Here is a 21,288-nt window from a genome sequence, read left to right as displayed (position 1 = left end):
ACCTTTCTTAGGATCCATCACTTGACTGTCATTATTTTCGACTGAACTAAAAAAAAACAGCCAGTGTTCCCCAAACTATATGACGGTATATGATATATAGCACTGGTGGTGGAGGGCAATTAAACAACATTGAATCATATAGTGAGAAATTTCTTTTATTACTTTTAAGCCTCCTGATTCTATCAGGAAGTTTTCACTTTGGAGCTTGTATATCATAAACACTTTTCTAATATTTGCCAACACCTCTTCAATTATTTAGTGACATGGTTTTCTTTTCACTATATTTATTTTTAAGGCAAGCAATACCAGTTTTCTACTTATACCAATGATTTTAGTTTTGTCTTATTATAAAATTATAAGTACAAACGTAAGTAAATGTAAAGAAAAATATAAATTAAATAATAATAAAAGTGATGTACAGGAATGGCAAACACCGCGATGGTGGATGTCATTGACTAACATTTGGGAAACACTGCTTTAAAAATAGCTGGTTCACTGCAGAATAAGATGGGACTACTCTTTTTAAAGATTTTTTTTTAATGTGGACCATTTCTAAAGTCTTTATCGAATTTGTTACCATATTGCTTCTGTTTTATGTTTTGGTTTTTTGGCCGCGAGGCATATGGGATCTTAGCTCCCCAACCAGGGATCAAACTGTACCCCCTGCACTGGAAGTCGAGGTCTTAACAACTGGACCACCAGGGAAGTCCCAGAACTACTCTTCTGATCTCAACACTATACTTCATTATGTAAACCCTTATTACGCTATCTTTGTTTTTTAGCGATTATTCATTACCATTGGTTTTTATCAGGAATAACTTCTCTACTTACTTTCGGTTCCTAACCCTAAAAATTGTTTTTCTTTGAGACTCTGGCAGACTGTGGTTAAAACATTATATTTGCCCTCATTCTTAGTTCCTATGTTTTCATTACACATTCTTTTTTTTTTTTTTTTTTAATTCTCCAAAGTTTTATCAGACCAGGTTGATATTGACCAGTTTGGTTTGGAATCCCAAATGAGTAGCATTCAGTACCCTTCTCAAAAGCCCTTAGCCCAAGACCCCACTGAGCAGCAGACCTAGGCATGTTGACTTACCTGTGGCATGTTCCCGTAGACCTACATCAAAGGCAAGTTTATCTGTCTGGGATCTTGATGTAGTCAAACACGTTAGATACTGTGGAACAAGAGCAGATGCTAGTAAAGTCATACTCTTCTGTCAAATCTTGGCATCTCACCCTAGTTGGCTTCCAGTTGTCAATTTCAACATTGAGCTACTATGAAAAGGGCCTGTTTATCTTGTTCATTGCTACAGTGCTTCTGGGATATATTTTTGCAAAATATTTAAAACCTCAAAGATGTTCTTATCTGATGACCCAGTGATTTAACTCATAGGACTATGAGAAATAAGTTTGAAATAGAAAAAGTCTGAAATATGAAATATGCTTTTGTTCAAAGATACTCTGAGAAACTTTTAAACTGGGAACAATATAAATAGAACATAAATGGCCAACAATAATGGAAAGGTTGATACACTCTGGTACTTTATTTTATGGACTATTATGTTACCATGAAGCATATTTTTCAAGAGTGTGTAACAATATGGAATATACACAAAATAGTGTACTTATATAGTTGCCACGTATGCAAAACTTAAACGCCTAGCAGCCAGGCTAAAGGGAATTACACCAAATTGATAACAAGTTGTCTTTGGACAGTGGGAACGACCGTAATGACGCCCCCATTTCTATTTATTTACTGTTTTTTCAAATTTTCTATGAGCTTTAGAACTTCTCAAATAATACCTATGGTTTTTTTTTTCTGATGATAAAAATACATGTGCATGTAAAAGTTAAAAATTATTTTAAAAAATAACTTAATAAAGGAAAAAAGTACACAGCCTGTTCCCTGCCTCCTTTTATTGACAGGCACAGTGGGTGGTCTCAGAATTAGACGGGGAGGCAGATATGCACTTGGCACAAACTTGATGAGTTATACTTGTAGTTTACTGCAACAGGAAAATGGAGAATCATTGTATTATACAGTCATCTTCATAGGCTTCATGCTCAATGCTGCTCCTAAAAGGAACTGGCCAGGATAAAATTCATGTTAACTGTGAGTGGGATTTCTTGGGAGTGAGGGGCAACCAACCTAAGGATGAATAATGTAAACCTTCCTCTCTCTAGCACAACGGCTAGCCTGAGTTTTCAAAGCCAGAAGTGTGCTATTTGAGCTTCTGTTTATTCTATTTAGGTAGAAAAAGAGAGGTATTAGTGTTTTATTTACCCTATGGATAAGCACCAGATTCTTAAAGATAAATGATCACCTCTCAATTCTAGAGAGTGCCAGGGTGCAAAAGTTTCCCCACTCTCTGTCCCCATCTCCTGTTCAGATAACCTTCGATTTGGTCATTTTTTGTTCTTTGTCCTTTGCCATGAGGGATTATCACAGACGAATGTTCAGGCTGAAAAGGTCAACTTCTTACCAGTGCTCAGGAAAAAAAAAAAATGCTGCAATAAATAAATTATTTAAGAGGCAGCTGCTGCTCTCGCTGCCAATTTGATAGTTCAAGCTTTGAGACAAACTTTGCAGCTGCTGCAGGTGTAAAATGTGTGAAAATAAAGTCTTGAATTAATGTAACAGTTTTCCATTAGGGCTAGAGAAAGAAATCTTCCTTATACCGATAGCAAGGGAGAATGATACATGTAGGAACTGGGGGCAAAGGTTATTAGAGTTGGCACGTATTATACTTGATTGAGATCATGATATTCCTCTTAACACTCCCTGCAAAAGAACTGCGGTATCTGTTTTTTACAAATTATATTTAAAACTTGAAAAAATTTTCAAGTTATAGTGAGTAATCGCCATTTCGGTTAATTCTGGTTCTAGATCCCTGAATAGATCAAAGCCTGACCTGCTTCCCATGACTGCTTTGCTCCTTGTCTGCCTCCCACCTCTGGATTAACATAATACCTTCAAATTCTTCCAGGACTGAAGGCACCAGATACCATCCTATTTCCTTTAGCTAGTAAAAGAGGAGAAATTTCACAAAAAATCCATTTGATTGTTTTTTCTCCTACGCTGGTAAGCTCGTATACGTCGTATGCGCAAGTCATCAGTTATTCCACGGTTTATTTGATCATCCATTCAACAGATATTTACTGAGCATCTAGTATATCCAGGCACTGCACTCGGTCGAGTTAGGTTTAGTTAAATAAATTTTAAAAAAGACACGGTCCTTCTCTGGAGTGGGGAGGAAGGTGGTCAGGCATTAAACAAACACAAATATGTAAGTGCTAAGTGAGGTAAGTTCCAGGAAGGAAACGCTAAGACAGTAATGTGCTATAGTTATTTCCATTTCAAATGATTCCCGCTGATTACTTAACCTGATCTAGACACTTGCTGGTTTCCTGCCCTTTCTCCCCTCCTCATCTTTCCCCTCCTCCTTGAATGGTGAAAGCGGATCCAGAGATGCTTACCATTCTGCTGAAGGAGTGCCGCAGGAGAATCGCGTGGCCATACAGCAGGGTCCTGTGGCCACCCCCTTGTGCAGCCTGTGGGGAAGGAGGGCGAGAAGTGTCAGCACCAGCCAGGCACGGCCTCTCTGACGGCAAAGCAGCACAAGAAGTCTTGGAAGACAGACTACAAAGAAAAGACCAATCGCGAAGCTCCCAAGGAATTCATTCTAGAAGCGAGTGGCCAGCCTACAGGCGGGGGGGAGACTGGTGACCACGGCCATGCAACATCCCTGGGAGAGCGTGGGTGGGGCCTCTTCTTGAAAACGGCCCCTGCCCAGGATCAGCGGAAACCCAGAGCCGTTCTACCAGAGAAGCACGTAAATTAGATAGGTACTGCTTACCTTCCTTTGAAACTTCTCAGAAGCGTTCAGAGTGAGAGAGAGAAACAAATGTGATGTAACTACAGCCTAGCGACAAAAAGGCAGCTTGGGGGCAGGCATATGGATGGTCACAGTCTGTGCCTTGTGGTCTTTTCTCTTCAAGGCACTTTTGCCTCCTGCCCACTCACTTAAATGGGTCCTATTTACCCACACTGCACCACCGAGAGACGGCTCTGAAATCCAGGGCTTTAAAAGGGCAACCAGTGATGCGAGAATAGATCCCCTCGTTAAGGGTCCATCTAGGTGCCCTTTCTGTGCCCCACCAGGCAGCTCCACTCTGGCTGTTCACGCAGTGGCAGCCCAAGCAGCGGGAGAGGCCCAAGAGGAAGAGACAGCCCAACATAAAGCCGCCGGTGTCTGCTTCTTACTTTTCCCCTTATCCGATGGGCACCCCATGATCTGAACTGAATAGCACACGATAGGAGACAAGGCTATTATGTATCCAGTTATAGGTGAAAAGGAAACATGGAAAACTGAAATCTACAGAAAATTCTAGAATGTTTTGGCATCAACATTTTCAACCTTTTACCCAAATCTCTCCCTGTCATGTTAACCTGCCCTCAGAGACAAGTCACATTTTTTTGATCACACACCCCTTTTAGGAAGAAATATTTGCGCATAGACCACCATCCCCAAATATGGACAAAAAGAGAGTTCAAAGCCTGAGATTAAAATGAATCATAAACAGAAGTTCTAACATTTTCCTTCCATATGCCAAGGGCACCTCTTATGCATCATGTATTAGAGCTACATAGCAGCAAGCCCAAGGGCTGGTTCGAGGGGCTGCTCCCCTCCTGTGTCCACCCCTCATCAGGGCCACGGGTGATGAAGGGGAAAGCTGGTGGTGGAGAGAAGGCAGAGGTCTAGATGGTAAGGCCTGAAGTAATTCTATTTCTCAACTCTATTTGGATTAACAGAATCACCCTGTCAAAGAGATGATTTTTCATGTCATACAAGGAGCCTAAAGAAAAGGAAAAAGATAAATGTGGTATCATGTTAAAAAAAAAAAGCCAGTAACTATATATAAATGTGGCTGTGCTTTTTTTCCCCACAGCTATAGAGATATTTAAATGCTCTCTAGACCTTAATACTATGGAAGGATTAAATGTTCTTCACAATATTTCTGAATTTCTTGAAACCATCTGAACTAACTTTAGTTGCTGTATTTACGAATGTGTCAACAGTGTACATTAAAATCAGTCACACTAAAGAATTTTCATTATCTTGTCAGGCTCATTGACAGTTGTAATATTACGAGTTAATTAATAGCTCACGATGGCTTATGTTGTGGGTTTATGCTCCCAGACTAGTCCTGTGCCTCAAACTGAACTACTCACTAAACTATACTTCCCATTGTTAACCATGGGTCACATCTTCCTCCAATTCTTCTTTGTTCCTGTCAACTCTGTGAGTAATCGTAGGTAAAGAGTCAGGAGTTGCTGACCCCCAAAGTGGCACTAAGGAGCCTGTGTTATCCTTCTCTGGCAATGCTGGAAACATCTCCTGGCCCTCATGTCCTCAATTATGATGCCAACAGAAAAGCAGAGTGACTTAACTACCCCACTGGGATTGAAGGGAACGACACATGCCAACTCCTCCCTCCACTAAGATCTCAGATGCTTGTGCACATCAGCTTGTTAATACACAGGCTGCTGGACCCCACTCCACAGTGTCTGCTTTACTAGGCTCGGGGTGGAACCTGAGAACTTGCATTTCTAATAAGTTCCAGGGAAAATGACATTGATTATGCTGCTGGTCCGGAAACCACATTTTGAGGACCACTGCGCTTTAAGGAATGATCAAGCTTCCGTGTCAGAAAGGTAAAGGAGCTTTTTCTGCAGAAGCTTTGATAATCGTCATCCTGGTGAGAGCTATCACTGGCACACACCATGCCTCAGGTGCTTTACATTCATCATAGTTCATCCTCCTAACTTTTCAAGGTAGGAATCATTTCATCCACTTGGAACGTGAGTAGTTTGAAACTCAGAGAGGAAAGGATCTTGCCACAAGTCACACAGCTGGATGTGGTGGTGATGGTGGTGGGAACTGAACTCAGAGTTAATTCCAAAACCTGACTCATTTCACTGTACTTTTTACAATATATTCATTTGCCTACTGTGTACAAAACCGGGGTACACAGCACCAGGAAGAATAGGATAGAAAGATACTTTCTCAGCTCCTTAATGAAGGTGAATTGATACAGTTGGAATTAAATGAGCTCTAACCACATGGCAGGCACAGAAGGACACTAAGTGCTGTACGGGAATCATCTCATTCTATCTCTTAATTAGTGCTGCGAAGTAACCATGGAATTACCTCCATTTTACGGAAGCACCAACTGAGGCTGCAAGAAGTAAAGTAACTTGCTCAAAGTCATACAGGTTCCAAGGGCAAAGCTGGGATTTAACAAAGACGAGGGATTTAACCATATCCTCTATGGTCTCCCTCTCTGTATTCTGGCAGGAGACAAGGCTTGTGTATAAAAAACCATGTTACAAATAGAAATGACATCCCTGTTCAAAGAGGTGAAGACAAACAGCATTGGAATAGACCAGGAGGGTAAGGAGGGTGTTAAGGAATTGCTTTATCAAAAAGATAGACAGTAACATTCTAGTAGGACTGTTGATGTGTAAGGATAATTTAAAAAAATAAATAAATAAAAGAGGAACCCATACAGGCAAAGCGCCGGAGGTGGGAGTATGAAAGTACACGTGGGGACTGGTGGACAGTTCACTGGTTAGTGTTGGGTTTGATGAAAGGGAACAGCTGGAAATGAGTTAGGACGCAGGTACAGGCCTGTCAGATTATGGAGGGCCACACCTGACCGTTCCACAGCTAATGGGACACTGGTAGAGATTTTTTTTTTTAATCATGTAAATGTTTTGTTTTCTTTTTCTTTTTTTTTTTACATCTTTATTGGAGTATAATTGCTTTACAATGTTGTGTTAGTTTCTGCTATATAACAAAGTGAATCAGCTATACATATACATATATCCCTATATCCCCTCCCTCTTGCGTCTCCCTTCCACCCACCCAATCCCACCCCTCTAGGTGGTCACAAAGCACCGAGCTGATCTCCCTGTGCTATGTGGAGAATGTCACAATCAAAACTGTCCCTTAGGAAGGTAACCCTGGCTGCAAAATGGTAAAAGAACTGAAGGCATCAAACCCTAAGGACAGAAAAGATCATTCTCTCATTCAGTTTCCAGGACAACCTAAGGAGAGGATGTAGACCAAAAATCTCGGAGTCACCCTTTACTCCATCCTCCCTCTCACACTCCACAGTCCATCCAAAGCACCTTCGGTGCCACCTTCAAAATGTATTCTCTATCCAACTACTCAGTGTCCCGCTGCTACCAGTCTGGTTCAACCTATTGCCCTGTCTCACCCTGACTATAACACCTCCGAACTGTGCTCCCTGCTGCACTCGCCCCGTTTATAGTCTGAGCTAACACAGCAGTCAGAGCCATCTGTTTAAGACTGCCAATCACCTCACATTAATTTTCTTGCTCAAAACCCTCCCAATGGTTTCCTTTCACACTTAGAAATACGACGTCCTCACCATGGCTTCTAAGGCCCTGCATCAGGAATTGGCAAATTTTCCCTATAAAAGACCAGACAGTAAATAACTGGGGCTTTGCAGGACACATATGTCATGTAGTCTTCTTTTTTAAACAACTTTTTCAAAAATTAAAAGCCATTTTTTACCTAGAGGGCTGTACATAAACAAGCATAGGCTGGATTTGGCCTGCTGTTGTGATCCCTGCCCTACTCGATCTAGGTCCCTCCACCTATCTGACCTCATCACCTGCCAGCAGGAGGGTCTCCACCATTCCCTCTGCGCCAGCCCCACGGCCCTGCCTCTATTCTTCAGACAAGCAAGCTCCTACTGCAGGGCCTTTGCACATATGCTTCCCTCTGCCTGGAATGCTCTTCCTTCAATATTCTCATTTCCATCCTTATTCATCTCTGTGTTCAGATATCTTATTAGAGAAGTCTTCTCTGATCATCTCTTCTAAAAGAACAATCCCCCTTACTTGATCACATTTTTTCTGCTTTATTATTTCTCATGGCATTTATTAGCTGATATATTGTTTTTGACATGTATCTCCCCTCCCTCCCTCCCCCTAGGACATAAGCTCTATGAGTCTTTGGTGTGTTCTCTGCCATATCAACATCACTTTTATCAGCGCCTGGCAAACAGGAGGCACTCGTTTATATATTTCATCTTCATATTTCCTGAACAAATGAATAATAATTGGATGAGACAGTCCTTTTGTCTGCCTTATACAAATGGAAAAAGAGAAGCTTTCCTATGGTCAGCTTGTAAGCAGCGAGCTTGGATTTCAACTTGGGTCTAACGACAAATTCTACCAACTCTTTTCACTATTTGATGCTAATTCTAGATAACATTCCAGGAGATGATATGCTACATAGAAGACTTCACGGGTCTGTCCCCAAGCGGGATCCAGACCTCAAGACTGTGAGACTTTATTGGGATGGCAGTCCTGCCTCTGCTGGGAGTGACCTTGGCTATCATCATTGGCAGAATGAGAATATATGGTACCACCTCGTGGGATGGGAGTGCAGCAGGGGGTGAAGCCAGCAAAAGCACCCTGATGCCATGTCCTGAGGAAAAATGTTCCACTAGATCATTAATTCAATCATCTCATCTGTAATTTCAAAAATGATTCTGTCACTGACATTTCTTTAGGAGGTTCCCAGAGGACACTGTCACCCAGTAAGATAATCCCGATATGGCAACAAAGGAGAGGGGAACTCTGCTTCTCTCCAGCCAAACATAAATGTTTCAAGACTGTCAGATCTCTAAGCCACCTTCTTTTATAATCTGGAACCCCAGATTCCACTTTGGGGGTCCCAGGATCTGGAAAGACTCCTTGTGGATCTAACATAAGCTGCGAAAGCTTGGGGGGCTAGCTTCCTGGAGGGCTTGCAGGGCACGACATCACTTCCTGGGTGTGGATGTGTGTATTTTCATTTTCTTTTCCTCCCCCACTCCCCTCCCTTCCACTCTTTCAGGCTATCAAAGAAAGAAAGGAGCCTTGCTAGAAGGTCACAGAGCAATGTTGCCTCCAACACGCTGGAGACCCTTTACATCGCCCAGGAGGTTTCCTTTGACACAACCGACAACTAAATAACAATGATGCCATACAAGTAAAAAAACAGTAACATCTAATAGGAGAAGCAAAAGCAAGTAACCTAGTATTTTCAGTTAGAAAACATAATGAAAGTTTCTATTCATAATTGCTACAAGATATTAAAAATTTTAGGAATTTACCTAAATGTTGAGCTAAACCTTCAAAATGAAACCGCAAACTTTTGCTCTATAAAACAAAATTTGATTTGGTGAAATGGAAATGTGTACTTTGTTACAGAATGAAAATACTAGTATTTGTTAATGCTTATTCTCCTAAATTTAACTTACAGATTTAATGTACTTTTAATGAAAATTCCAGTAGGGTATTTAGGAATTCAACAAAATCACTATAAAGTTAATCTGCAAACATAAAACATTAAGAAATTTATTCTGAAAAGGAACCAAGTTTTAGAAAATGTTACGAAGCAAAATTCATTCATTCATTCTGGTAATGGTTCAAAAGAAGAACGTAGCACAATACAGACAGCCCATAAACAGATCTGAAATGCAGCACATGATAAAGCAGATTTTTAGTACAATGCAGGGAAGGCAGGATTATTAAGCAAATGTCTCTTTGATACGTGGAGAGCAAAACAGAAAAGTATTCCTTAAGATCCACAGGAAATATAAAAGATAGATTACGGATGCGTAACAGAGTTAAATAATTTATTTTAAAATTAAACTCTAAGACGACTAGCATGTAATAAATAGTTCACATTCTTTTACAGAGCTAATACTTATCTATCCTCTGAAGCAACAGATAAATTCAAAGGAAATAAAAAGACAGGATTTTACCAAGATTACTAAACTTCAGAACAATGGAAACATCGACATTTAATAGACTACAGAAATTCTTTGTATCACTTTGACAAAAGGATTAACATCTCATTGAAATGTAAGAAAAAATCATCAAATAAAGAAATGGGCAAAGGATATGAATAAATGATTCATATCAGGAATAAAATTAAAACATATGGCAGAGATTTTATCTCTCCTAGTAATGAAAGGAATGACAAAGCAACTTCGATGTATCATTTTTCATCAACTAAATTTTCAAAAATGGGGAAAAAGCCTTAATGCCATCAGAGTTGCAATTTAGCTGGTGCTACCCTGTAAGGTGGCACTGAATACAACTCTTTTGAAAAGCAAGATGGTAGTATATAAAAAGAGCCATAAAGAAGTCAATAACCTTTGCTGTAGTAAGCCTACTTCTGGGAGTAATTCAAAAAAAGCAAAACGGTTTGCACACTGTTGTGAAAAGAGCATCATAATGGGGCAAACAAAAAACCCGGAAAGGACTTGACTATCCAAAAGAAAAATACTGTCTAGTAAAACATGGGGCTTCTTCAGGATGTTCTACCCTGCAACCATTAAAGGAGACAATTTACAGAGGCTACTGGAAACACAGAAAATGGTTATGATAGACCACTGTGAAAAAGGCAGAATGCAAAATGCCTTCTACTATTATTTATTTATTTATTTATTTATATATATATATATATATATATATATATATATATGTGCAAGAATGATAAGGAAACCTATAAAAATGAAATAGCCATTTGGGTGGTTGCAGAACGACTGGACTTTCCTTTTCCAAATTTTTCTTTAGCACTACTACCACGTGATCATTTCAGTAAACCGTCCATGTGCATGGGACGCAACACCGTGCTGCATGTGTTTAAAACAATGGAGGGCTACAAAAGTGTTCTGTCTCTTCGTTAAAACTTCAGTTGCTCGAGGTGTGATTTATCTGCCAGAATCCTCTGTAAATGGCTTCACCTGTCTGAAAGGTGGCTGGCAAGGCATACCTAGCATGCTTGCAGTTAGGCACTGACTCCAGAGTCTAGCCCTACCCTGGTGTTGGATAGAAAGCCCAGAGAGGCAGTCTTTATCCAAGACACCTCTGTCCTCCCCTGAGTTCCCTCAGGCCTACCCCAGACTCCATAGGGAAAATCTCTTGCCCAGGGAGTCACTCTCACTTGGATCTCAAACATCTTGGCTCTTCTGACAGCCCTTAGTGGATCCTTCACCTTGGATCCCACCCTTGTCCCTAGGGACATGGTTTCTACACTACTCCATGCTTTCCAAGGCTGCCCCCACCAGCCATCAGATTCCAGGTCTACCTTCCCCAACTGCTACAAGCCATCACACCCTTCTGGCCAAATTCCCAAGACCCCACTCAAGCACCCCACTGTTCTAGGAGGGGTTGACAGATAGAACTGCATAATCAGTGGGACAGATGGGACTCCCCAGCTCAAATGGCACCAAAGGAACTGTTGGGGCACTTTCCAAACAGGTCTTGGATTGGAAATTCCTGGGAACAGAGACAATTTTCCCTCTTTAATGACAGTTAAAGTAGTATACTGGAATTTACAAAGTCCAGGGGTGGGAAGGCACATGTACAGATTAGTATGACTAGCGATTTGGAGTCAGATCAGGGAATATGACAATAGCAATTCCATAAGCACTTTCTAGCCATCCTAACTCCCTCACTATGTGTGAAATCCTGAAAAACCCAATACAGGACACTAAACTCTTTTCTTCACCACCTTTTCTGGATCAGATACCCTACTCTTCAGCTAGGTAATTGCCAAGTCCAGCTTTTGGTTCCCCACTTTGGGATATAATGACACTATAAGAAGTCTAAGGTATCATTCTTACAATTTGACACCTTGATTTTTCACTTATAAAAGGATGATTAATATGGATCTAAAACTCTTAGTCAAAGATTTCTGAGCCATTGGCTATACAGAAAGCAACAGAATCAGGATGGAGTCCCCTAATGAGGTTTCCCCTATAGGAAACACTTCAAGTGAGTCTGGGCCAACTCGACCACAACAGTGCAGACCCTTAAGGTAAACACACGCGAAAGGAGGCCACATGCTTGGCATCCTTCATGGGCCTCTTGGGATACTGTTAAAAACTGAAATCATGCAATAGAATTTTAATGAAGTTCAGAAAAGAGGAGGAAGTGCAGCGTCTGACAGCCCACTTCCCCACGTTCAGTGATCACGAGAGTCTCCCCAGTTGCCCTACTGACAAGACAGACCCACGATTCACAAGCTGCAGGCACAGTACAACCCCAAAGAGAAAAGGCTAAAGCTGGTCCGCAGAGGGCCTATGGCAGAACTTGACCTCCCAGCAAGGTCAGCAGGGTGACCGTGACTCCAAGGAGCCCGACCTCCCATGACCTCAGTACTGCTCGCTCACCATCACTGCATATCCCAGGGCCCACGAACAGAATGCTCAAAAAGCTGTGCACAAAGGCAGGCTAGTCTCTTTTCTTTCTTTCACTTCTTAAATAGAGAAAACACAGGCAAAACCCAAACAATCCATCGGCCGACCATCTAGCACTGAATGCCAAATTTACCATTTCCATAACTTATCATTCATTGAATTCAGCCAACCCAACCTCCTGGAAGCACCTAGAATTCTTCTTCCTGGGTGAGAAGATTTTGGCAATCTCATTTTTGTTCAACTCATTAATTTCATAGCTACATGGAAGTAGTTCAGGACAAAAGGATGAAAGGCCAGATCCTTATCTTATCTTATGTGAGAAAATGTAAGCTCTGGGTCATGAGCCTTATCTGTAACAAGAACCTGCACAGCAAGGAGGAATTTTCTTCCAGGAAAGTGCCTACACGGCTTCTCTTTTGCACAGATGTGGCCGAAGGGGTGAGGAAAATCAGAGAGATGGCTCAGATGACTCAGGGATCGCAGAGGAACTGTTGTTATGCCCCCAAGTTCATTATTTCCTGTGAGCACTTCAAGTCATGAGAAGGAAGAGCCTGCGGATGGTGCAGATTTGAGCCCTGAATGCACGACTAAAGGCAACTGTGGAATCTCCTGCCTTTCAAGTCTTTAAAAATAAAGGTCTCGGCTCTTTGAGAATGGTGGACACATGCAACCATGTTCCCATCCCAACCCACGATGTTTGGTGAACAAATTCAATGACTTTTGGAGGTTCCCACTAGGGCTGGGATTTTACAAATGCTGATTCTGAAACAGGAGGATAAGCATTCTCCATTGAGGGGAAAAATGGTGGCCAATGGGACGCTTCCAAATTGAGCACGGGGTCATTCTAGATGCACCTGTGCTTCTCTTTGCAGGTAGACACCACAGGGAAACCAGACAGCCAGGATGGCAGCTCGAACATATTTCCTATTATGGTATCTTTCAAAGGAGCAAATTGACAGGAGCTATTTCTCAGGGTACTAAAGACATTTAGACTGATGACGAGTATACTTTGAAAGAGGTGAAGCAATTATTTTCTTCTCTGAATTAATTTTCCCCCTTTCTCCTATAGCTGACTAACAGATTTCTAAGAATCTGACATTGCCAAGTTCATTCTCTAAATAAAAGGACCCTGTCAGCCAGATTTGTTTTCCAGGCACTGCTGTAGTTTTTATTTGAACCGTACATCCTCATCATTCATCAGCCCTCTGATGGAATGGTGGACCAGCGGCCACATAGGGTCAAGACTAAGAACTCTGCTCAACCATCTCCTTTCATCCAAGGCATCGTATAACAAATATTTCCTACAAAGAGTTTAACATCTAAAAGGTCAGATTACCTGGACATGAAAAATCAAATACTGTCTTTAATCTACTACGTCTCTAGGAAAAAAAAAAACATCACCATTCATCCTGGGAATTAACAAAATAGGTGTAAGTTTTTATCATAAAACTACTATTGAGTCCTACTGTGTACAAACACCTCTACTCATGTGGGCTATGAGGAAGAAAATGAACTCAAATATATTTTGTTGTTTGATCCTCCTCTCTCTCTCCTGTACTCTTTAACAAATTGTTTTTCTCTCCTGGACGTCCTTTATCAACATAACTTCTGTTTCCTTCATCCCTCTAACCCCCTTGCACTGTTCCCAATTATGATCTTGCTGGATAGAGATAAATTCATCCTGTTTTCTCTACATCCACAAAATAAGCCTAGGGTCAAGTTTACATTTCCAAGCAAAACAAACAAACAAAAGCCTGACCTTTCCTTGAAGTATATGAAGTGGCTTTAGGTGGAGAAGCTGATTCTCAAAGAGTTCTGTGTATGTGTGGGCCTGTGGATGGATAGAACAGGTGCTCTTAATACTTCCTATGTGTCCGTGGACCATACACTGCTCGGAGGGCAGTGGAAATGGTTCTCCTGAACCTCTCATGGGTTGATTATACATAAGTGCTCCTCAATCCCAGCTATCCCTCAGAATCATTGGTAGAGCTTTCAAAATGAAAACAAATCGAGGAAAAAAAAACTACAGCCCCAAAGGCAGGGCCATTTGCCTAAGACTCTTATTTGGTAGGTCTCTGGTGGGTCCTGGGATCCTAGGTAATTCTAACGAACAGCCTAGCTTGAGAGCCACCACCCTTCTGGGACTTCCCCAGCCACACTGGACCCTTCATCTAAGTTACTGGTATGATGCTTACTGTCAGCAAGTATTGGGTTGGCCAAAAAGTTCGTTCAGGCTTTTCCATAAGATGGTAGAAAGAACCCGAACGAACTTTTTGGCCAGCCCGATACTTCCCCTTTCTCAGAAGCATCATTCTGGACCAGTGGCTGATTTTCCTTTTAGCATTTCTCCAGAATCCTACCAAAGCAAAGAATAAACATGGTTGTTCCCCCTTGCCCTTGATAGCTCTAGGACTAGTGTTCAACTATAACTCTCTGTCTCTTAGCTCTACTGCCATGTATGTGACAGGTGGAAAGACACAAATTTCTACTGTAAAACCTGTGTGGTGAGGGCTCTAGACAATTCAAACTTGGTAGAAAAAGAGTTCCAGGCCCACCACAATGACCTCTAGATCTCTACACCCATCTTCTTGGTGTCCAAGACCAGCTAGACCCTTCCTGTGCTGTGTCACCCGCAATCTGGCCTTCCCTCTCCCACCAGTCTGGACTTCATAAGGCCTGGGAAGAGATGAAGTTGAGGGCAAAAAGCAGAACAGATTAGGGGGGAGGGACTTTTACTTTTCTTCTCTCACTACTTGGTCACCCCCTCCCCAATCAGTCATTTCCAGTCTTCTGTTCTCACTCTGGTTGCTGTGTCCCCAGCCCTTAAGAGTGCCCTTCTGCATTCTCACTTATAACATTCTACTTTTTTCCCTGCGTCTGTAAGGTGTCTTAGAGTTGTTCTGAATCATCTAATACTTGGCCAGTGCTATTCACATGGCTGCTTTCAAAAGCCTAGCTTAAATCTAAGTGTTCTTGCTACCAACTAGTTCTTCTGTCAAAGAGAAAAACTTTGGGGTTTTTTTTGAAAAAAAAAGTCTCCTCTGCTGATCTGTGAATGGAAGCCAGGACCTGGATAGAGGAAGCACTATCTGATCTATTTTCTCGCCATTGTGCAGGGAGTAAATTCATCACACTGACATTGAGAGGATAACCAACTGGGACTGACAGTAAAACCAACTAGAGCTGCAAGAAACCACAGCAAATCTTTGTGGGCAAGGGAAGAAAGGCACATTAAAATGGCCTCTGCTATCTATGAGAGGAGGAGGAGAGTGGCTGGCTCAGAAACACCAAGTATGGGTTACAATTTGAAAAAAATTATGCCAAAATAAGCAAAACGAAATCTCAGTTGTGCTGATGTTTGCCTCCTTCAATGGTTGGAGAAAAATCAATCAATCATTTCCCAGTGGGGTTGTGATGTGATGGTTAATATAATACAATGTGATGATTTGGTACAGAAAAGAACACTGCAAACAATGAATTAGCTGAAAAAGAAATAAAGAAAATGATCCCATTTACAATAACATCAAAAAAAATAAAACCCTTAGGAATAAATTTAGCCAAGGAGGTAAAAGATTTTTACACTGAAAAATACAAGACATTGATGAAAGTGAAAAAGACACAAATAAACGGAAAGATGTCCTGTGTTGATGGATTAGAAGAATTAATATTGTTAAAATGTCCATACTACCCGAAGCCATCCATAGATTCAATACAATCCCAATCAAGATTCCAATGGCATTTTTCATAGACATGGACAAAACAATATTGAAATTTGTATGGAACCAAGCTGTATTACAAAGATACAATAATCATACCTTTATGGTACTGGCATAAAAAACAGACACATAGAGCAATGGAACAGAATTAAGAGCCCAGAAGTAAACTCATGCATATATCATCAACTAATACTTGACAAGGGAGCCAAGAATAACTCAGTGGAGAAAGGACAGTCTTCTCAATAACTGGTTCTGGGAAAACTGGATATTCACATGTAAAAGAATGATCTTACACCACTCGAAAATTAACTCAAAATGGATTAAAAACTTGAATGCATGACCTGAAACCATAAAACTCCTGGTAGGAAATGTAGAGGAAAAAACTCCTTGACATAGGTCTTGGCAATGATTTTTTGGATATGACACGCAAAGCAAATGCAACGAAATTAAAAGTAAACAAGTGGGACTATATCAAACATAAAAACTTCTGCACAGCAAAGCAAACAATCAACAAAATGGAAATGGAAGAAAATATTTGCGGGCTTCCCTGGTGGCGCAGTGGTTGAGAGTCTGCCTGCTAATGCAGGGGACACGGGCTCGAGCCCTGGTCTGGGAAGATCCCACATGCCACGGAGCAACTAGGCCCGTGAGCCACAAACTACTGAGCCTGCGCGTCTGGAGCCTGTGCTCCGCAACAAGAGAGGCCGCGATAGTGAGAGGCCCGCGTGCCGCGATGAAGAGTGGCCCCTGCTTGCCGCAACTAGAGAAAGCCCTAGCACAGAAACGAAGACCCAACATAGCAATCAATCAATCAATAAATAAAATAAACAAATCTTTAAAAAAAAATATTTGCAAGTTATATATCTGATAAGAGGTTAATATCCAAAATACATGAAGAACTCAGACAACTCAATAGCAAAAAACTCCAAATAATTCAATTAAAAAATGGGCAAAGGATTTGAAGTGACATTTTTCCAAAGAAGACACACAAAGGCCAAGTATATGAAAAGGTGCTCAACATCAGTACTCATTAGGGAAATGATATATCACCTCGTGCCTGTCAGAATGGTTATTATCAAAAAGACAAGAGATAGCAAGTGTTGGCAAGGATGCAGAGAAAAGAGAACCCTCGTGCACAACTGGTGGGAATGTAAATTAGTGTAGCCACTGTGGAAAACAGCATGGAGGTTCCTCAAAAAATTTAAAGTAGAACTACCGTATGATCCAACAATTCCACTTCTGGGTATTTATCTGAAGGAAATGAAATGACTATGTCAAAGAGATATCTACACCCTCCATGTTCAGTGCGGCATCATTTACAATAGCGAAGATATGGAAGCAACCTAAGTGTCCATCAACAGATGAATGGGTAAAGAAAATGTGGTACAATGGAAGAATATTCAGTCATAAAAAGAAGGAAATCCTGCCAGTTGCAACAACATCGATGGACCTTGAGGGCATTATGCTAAGTGAAATAAGTCAGATGAATACAGTATAATCTACTTATATGTGGACTCTAAAAAAACCCAAACTCATAGAAAATGATATCAGATTTGTGGTTACCAAGGCAAGGAATGGGCAGTAGCGGAATCGGGTGAAGGTGGTTAAAAGGTACAAACTTCCACTTATAAGATAAATAAGCCCTGGGGATATAATGTACAACATGATGACCTTAGGTAACACTACCGTATGGTATGTTTGAAAGTTGCTCAGAGAGTAAATTAACAAGGAAAAACAATGTTTTTGTAATTATGTATATGAGGTGATGGATATCACCTAAACTTATCACGGTAATCATTTTACAGTATGTGTATGCCAAGTTGTCATGCTGTAGACCAGTGTTGTATACCAATTATATCACAATTAAACAACAATAACAAAAATATTGCAATTGATTTCTGCTCTTTATACTCAGAGAGATCACTGCTGACTGTGAATGATCTTCAGAAACCTGAAGAAGTAAGTATGTTATCTAAAGAGTCTGCAGGGAGAGGGAAAGTCAGAGGAACAGACAGACTGTCTTGAACCAGAGCAGCTAAAAAATTCCTGGTAACTTATCACTGTCTAGTAATTCATATGCATCTATAGCTGTTTACAGTAGCCAAGACTGCGTTCTTGAGAGAGCCTGGGACTACCCCAGTCCTATTGTTTCTCCCACTGACATTGACTGAAATCAGCGTAGCTAATAAATCATGGATTTGTATATCCCTGTTGCCCTACACTCCAAAGTGGCTGCCCAGAGGGAACAATGAACTGGGAAACAGCAGTTGCTCAATCTCTTGGCGACCCAGGTCAATCGCCTGGGGTCAGAGAACTGTGGCTCCTGCTTCTCAGACCTCTCCCAGGCCCTTAGCATCACCCGGGGCTGAGGCCTGCCTGGGTGCAATATGGGAGTAGAACAGGGAGTTGAATCCACCACAAAGTTTACAACCCTGAGCGCAGCAAGAGGTTCTGAAATGCTAGCATCTTGCTAAATATACACTCTCCATTTTCCCCATTATTGGAAATCTCTGGATGAAACTGGTATAGAAGCATGTTATTGGACCCATTTAAAGGCTGAGAGAAAGAATGTGAATTTGAGATATTGTATTACATCAGGTCATTTTTTCCAAAATTTGTGTAAATCCTAAAATTGGATGAGGGTTTGCCAACAGTCCCTTTAGCAAGCTGACGTGGGAAAATCCCCAGGAGGCCAGGAGATAAGGTAAAGTTGCCGCGGTTGTAACATGGGGAAACAGTCCTACAAACTATTGGGGCAAAATGCCAGGTCCTCTGGCCCCTGGAGCTGTGTCCTGAACTGAACACACAACGGACTGCGTTAACTTAGAGAATCAGCACCATGGATAGCTCTCTCTGATTGCCGGACTAAAGGCGGCTCAAGAATTACAATTCAGTTACTGGTATCCACTAATAAGATAAAATCTAGAGATTTTTGTACTCCAGCAGTAATTCTGAAAATTTCTAATACCAAGTCATAAACTTCAGAAAAGGGACAACTATTTAAAGATATACACATAGTTTTTAAAAAAAAAAAAAAAGGGATGAATTCAACTTACCTTTCTAATTAATACCTCACAAAAGACATGCAAACAGGTGTTTTCAGGAGTGGTCATGCCATGAGTTTCCATCACTGGCCCCAGCACCAACCAGAGAGGAGGACTCAGGGGGGTCAGGAAGAGGAAACACCTCCTCAAGCAAATCCCCAAAGGCTGTTCTTCAGCAGAAGCCTGCATGGTGCTGGCCACACTGCCACAGGCACAGCTCCGAATTCATGCTTAAGAACAACATCCTGGTTCTCCTGCCCACCGCCCTCCACCTTATAAAAGCAGACGAGCAGCAGAGAAATGGGGCAGGGAACCCAGCCTCTAGCCGCACATCACTAATGAGATGGAAGCGGGTGATTCTTAATAACGTGCTGACTCCACTTCTCTCCATAACAAAAACAAAAGAGGCACAACTGGTGCCTATGAACTCAGAGGTCTCTTCCTTCCATCACGGAGCTAAGACCTGGAGTTACCCACCAAGGAAGATGTGAATAACTACCACCACCAAGGGCACCAACTATCTGGGTTTCATCAAACATTTTTTGAAAATAAGCCAAAGCACATGTCTGGTGTTTGGCTGAAACTACTTAGAACATTGAGTCCACAAGCTGTACATGAGAATACGCCTTAGGGGTTCACAAGCTCAAGAACTGGTGCGATTTCAACAACAGGACCAAAACGGAGCATCCATGGTTGCCAATCTTACTTTTTGCCCAATAAACGCATTTATGAAAGAAAGAAAGAAAGAAAGCTGTCACTTACACTATCACTATAATTTTCAAAAAGAAAACACACCAACTTTATTCAGTTATAAAATACTAAAAAGGACATAATCATTATGTTAAATGAAATAAGCCAGATAGAGAAAGACAAATACTACTGTATGATATCACTTATATGTGGAATCTAAAAAACACAACTAACTAACAAAAAAGAAGCAGACTCACAGATATTGAGAACAAACTAGTGGTTACCAGCTGGAGGGAGGAGGGGCAATACAAGATGAGGAAAGTGGGAGGTACAAACTATGGGTGTAGGATAGACTACAAGGATGTATTGTACAACATGGGGAACATAGCCAATATTTTGTAATAACTGTAAATGGAGTATAACCTTTAAAAATGGTGTAAAAAATAAATATTTTTTAAAAAGGACATAATCACAGAAAATAAGAAAGGCAGAACTTTCCATTTCTAAAGTTTGCTTAATGAAACAACTCATACGTTGTCTTTATTTTCCTACTTTTCCTGATGACCTGCAGATTCTTCCTCATGGACAGACACCGGTCCTGGAAGGGCATCCTAAGATGTTCAGGAGCCACTAATGCAGTTCAGAGGCCCCATGTTGCAGAGGGGTAGAACAAGGCCCAGAGAGCAGCAAGGCCCGAGCCAGAATGCCCAGCCCCTGCTAGTCCTACACTTCCCTCCCTCCCATCAGATCCCCCCTCCCCACTCGGTACCAACCTAAGTCTCAGTCACAGGAGATGTCAGGTAAAAACAAGCATTCTGCCTTTAGCTCTCCTCCTCTTCCTCTACAGAGCTGGAGGCCCTTTTACCCCATGAACTCCCTACATCTTGTTCTTATTCTTGTTTTCTTTCCATTTGATGCCATTTGGTCATACCAGATCCTTCCATTGTAAAACCAGATATTAGTAATCATAGGATTGGGACACTGGCTACAGGGTTTTTACTCCAGTGAGGATGAAAGCGCCAGCTGAGGTAAGGGTTTCTCTGGAACCAAGTTAATTTTTCTTTCCCAGAATTTCCAAATAGAATAGAATTTCATTAAACTTTCATGAAATGAAAATAAGCTGGAGTTTTTTTCTAGTTCACTGAGTTTTCCCTACAAATATATAATTTAAACTCTGGTAGCTATTAAAAGTAAATTACACGATCAAAGGAAAAGGCTAATAAATAACTTGAAAGGTTTCTCTTCTCCCAGGATTTCCTGAATTCCAAATGTGCTTCATTTTTAAAAAGGTAAGCAAGGCTCTTAAAATGAAAGATTTCCCCTAATTCAAATATCCCACAACTCGGGATTTAAAAAATTTCTAAAAATGCAGCTGAAATTCATCTCTGCCCCCGCCCCCCACCAACTAGTTATTAAAAAAAATTCAGCAAAATTTCTCTTCAAAACATCCCACATAAGAATACAACTATTTACCTACTTAGTACGTACTGGAGAAAGTTTAAGTACCCCAATCCCGCCTCACTCCTCTAAGAAACTTTAATGAA

The 21,288-nt window shown here is 41.1% G+C and overlaps 1 protein-coding gene across 1 annotated transcript in view; it reads right to left on the bottom strand.

The window, feature by feature from the left end:
* RYR3 (ryanodine receptor 3) overlaps nucleotides 1–21,288 on the bottom strand; it is a 552,083-nt gene that overhangs the window by 309,350 nt on the left and 221,445 nt on the right. Inside the window, exons 4-5 of the mRNA XM_036843923.1 lie at nucleotides 3,478–3,552; nucleotides 1,097–1,175 (exon numbers count right to left, since the gene is read on the bottom strand). Of these exons, the coding sequence (XP_036699818.1) occupies nucleotides 1,097–1,175; nucleotides 3,478–3,552 (154 nt within the window). The remainder of the gene's footprint in view (nucleotides 1–1,096; nucleotides 1,176–3,477; nucleotides 3,553–21,288) is intronic.

Source organism: Balaenoptera musculus, chromosome 2 (assembly GCF_009873245.2).
Source record: "Balaenoptera musculus isolate JJ_BM4_2016_0621 chromosome 2, mBalMus1.pri.v3, whole genome shotgun sequence".
NCBI classification, from domain to species: domain Eukaryota; kingdom Metazoa; phylum Chordata; class Mammalia; order Artiodactyla; family Balaenopteridae; genus Balaenoptera; species Balaenoptera musculus.
This window is presented reverse-complemented; position numbering and strand designations above follow the sequence as displayed.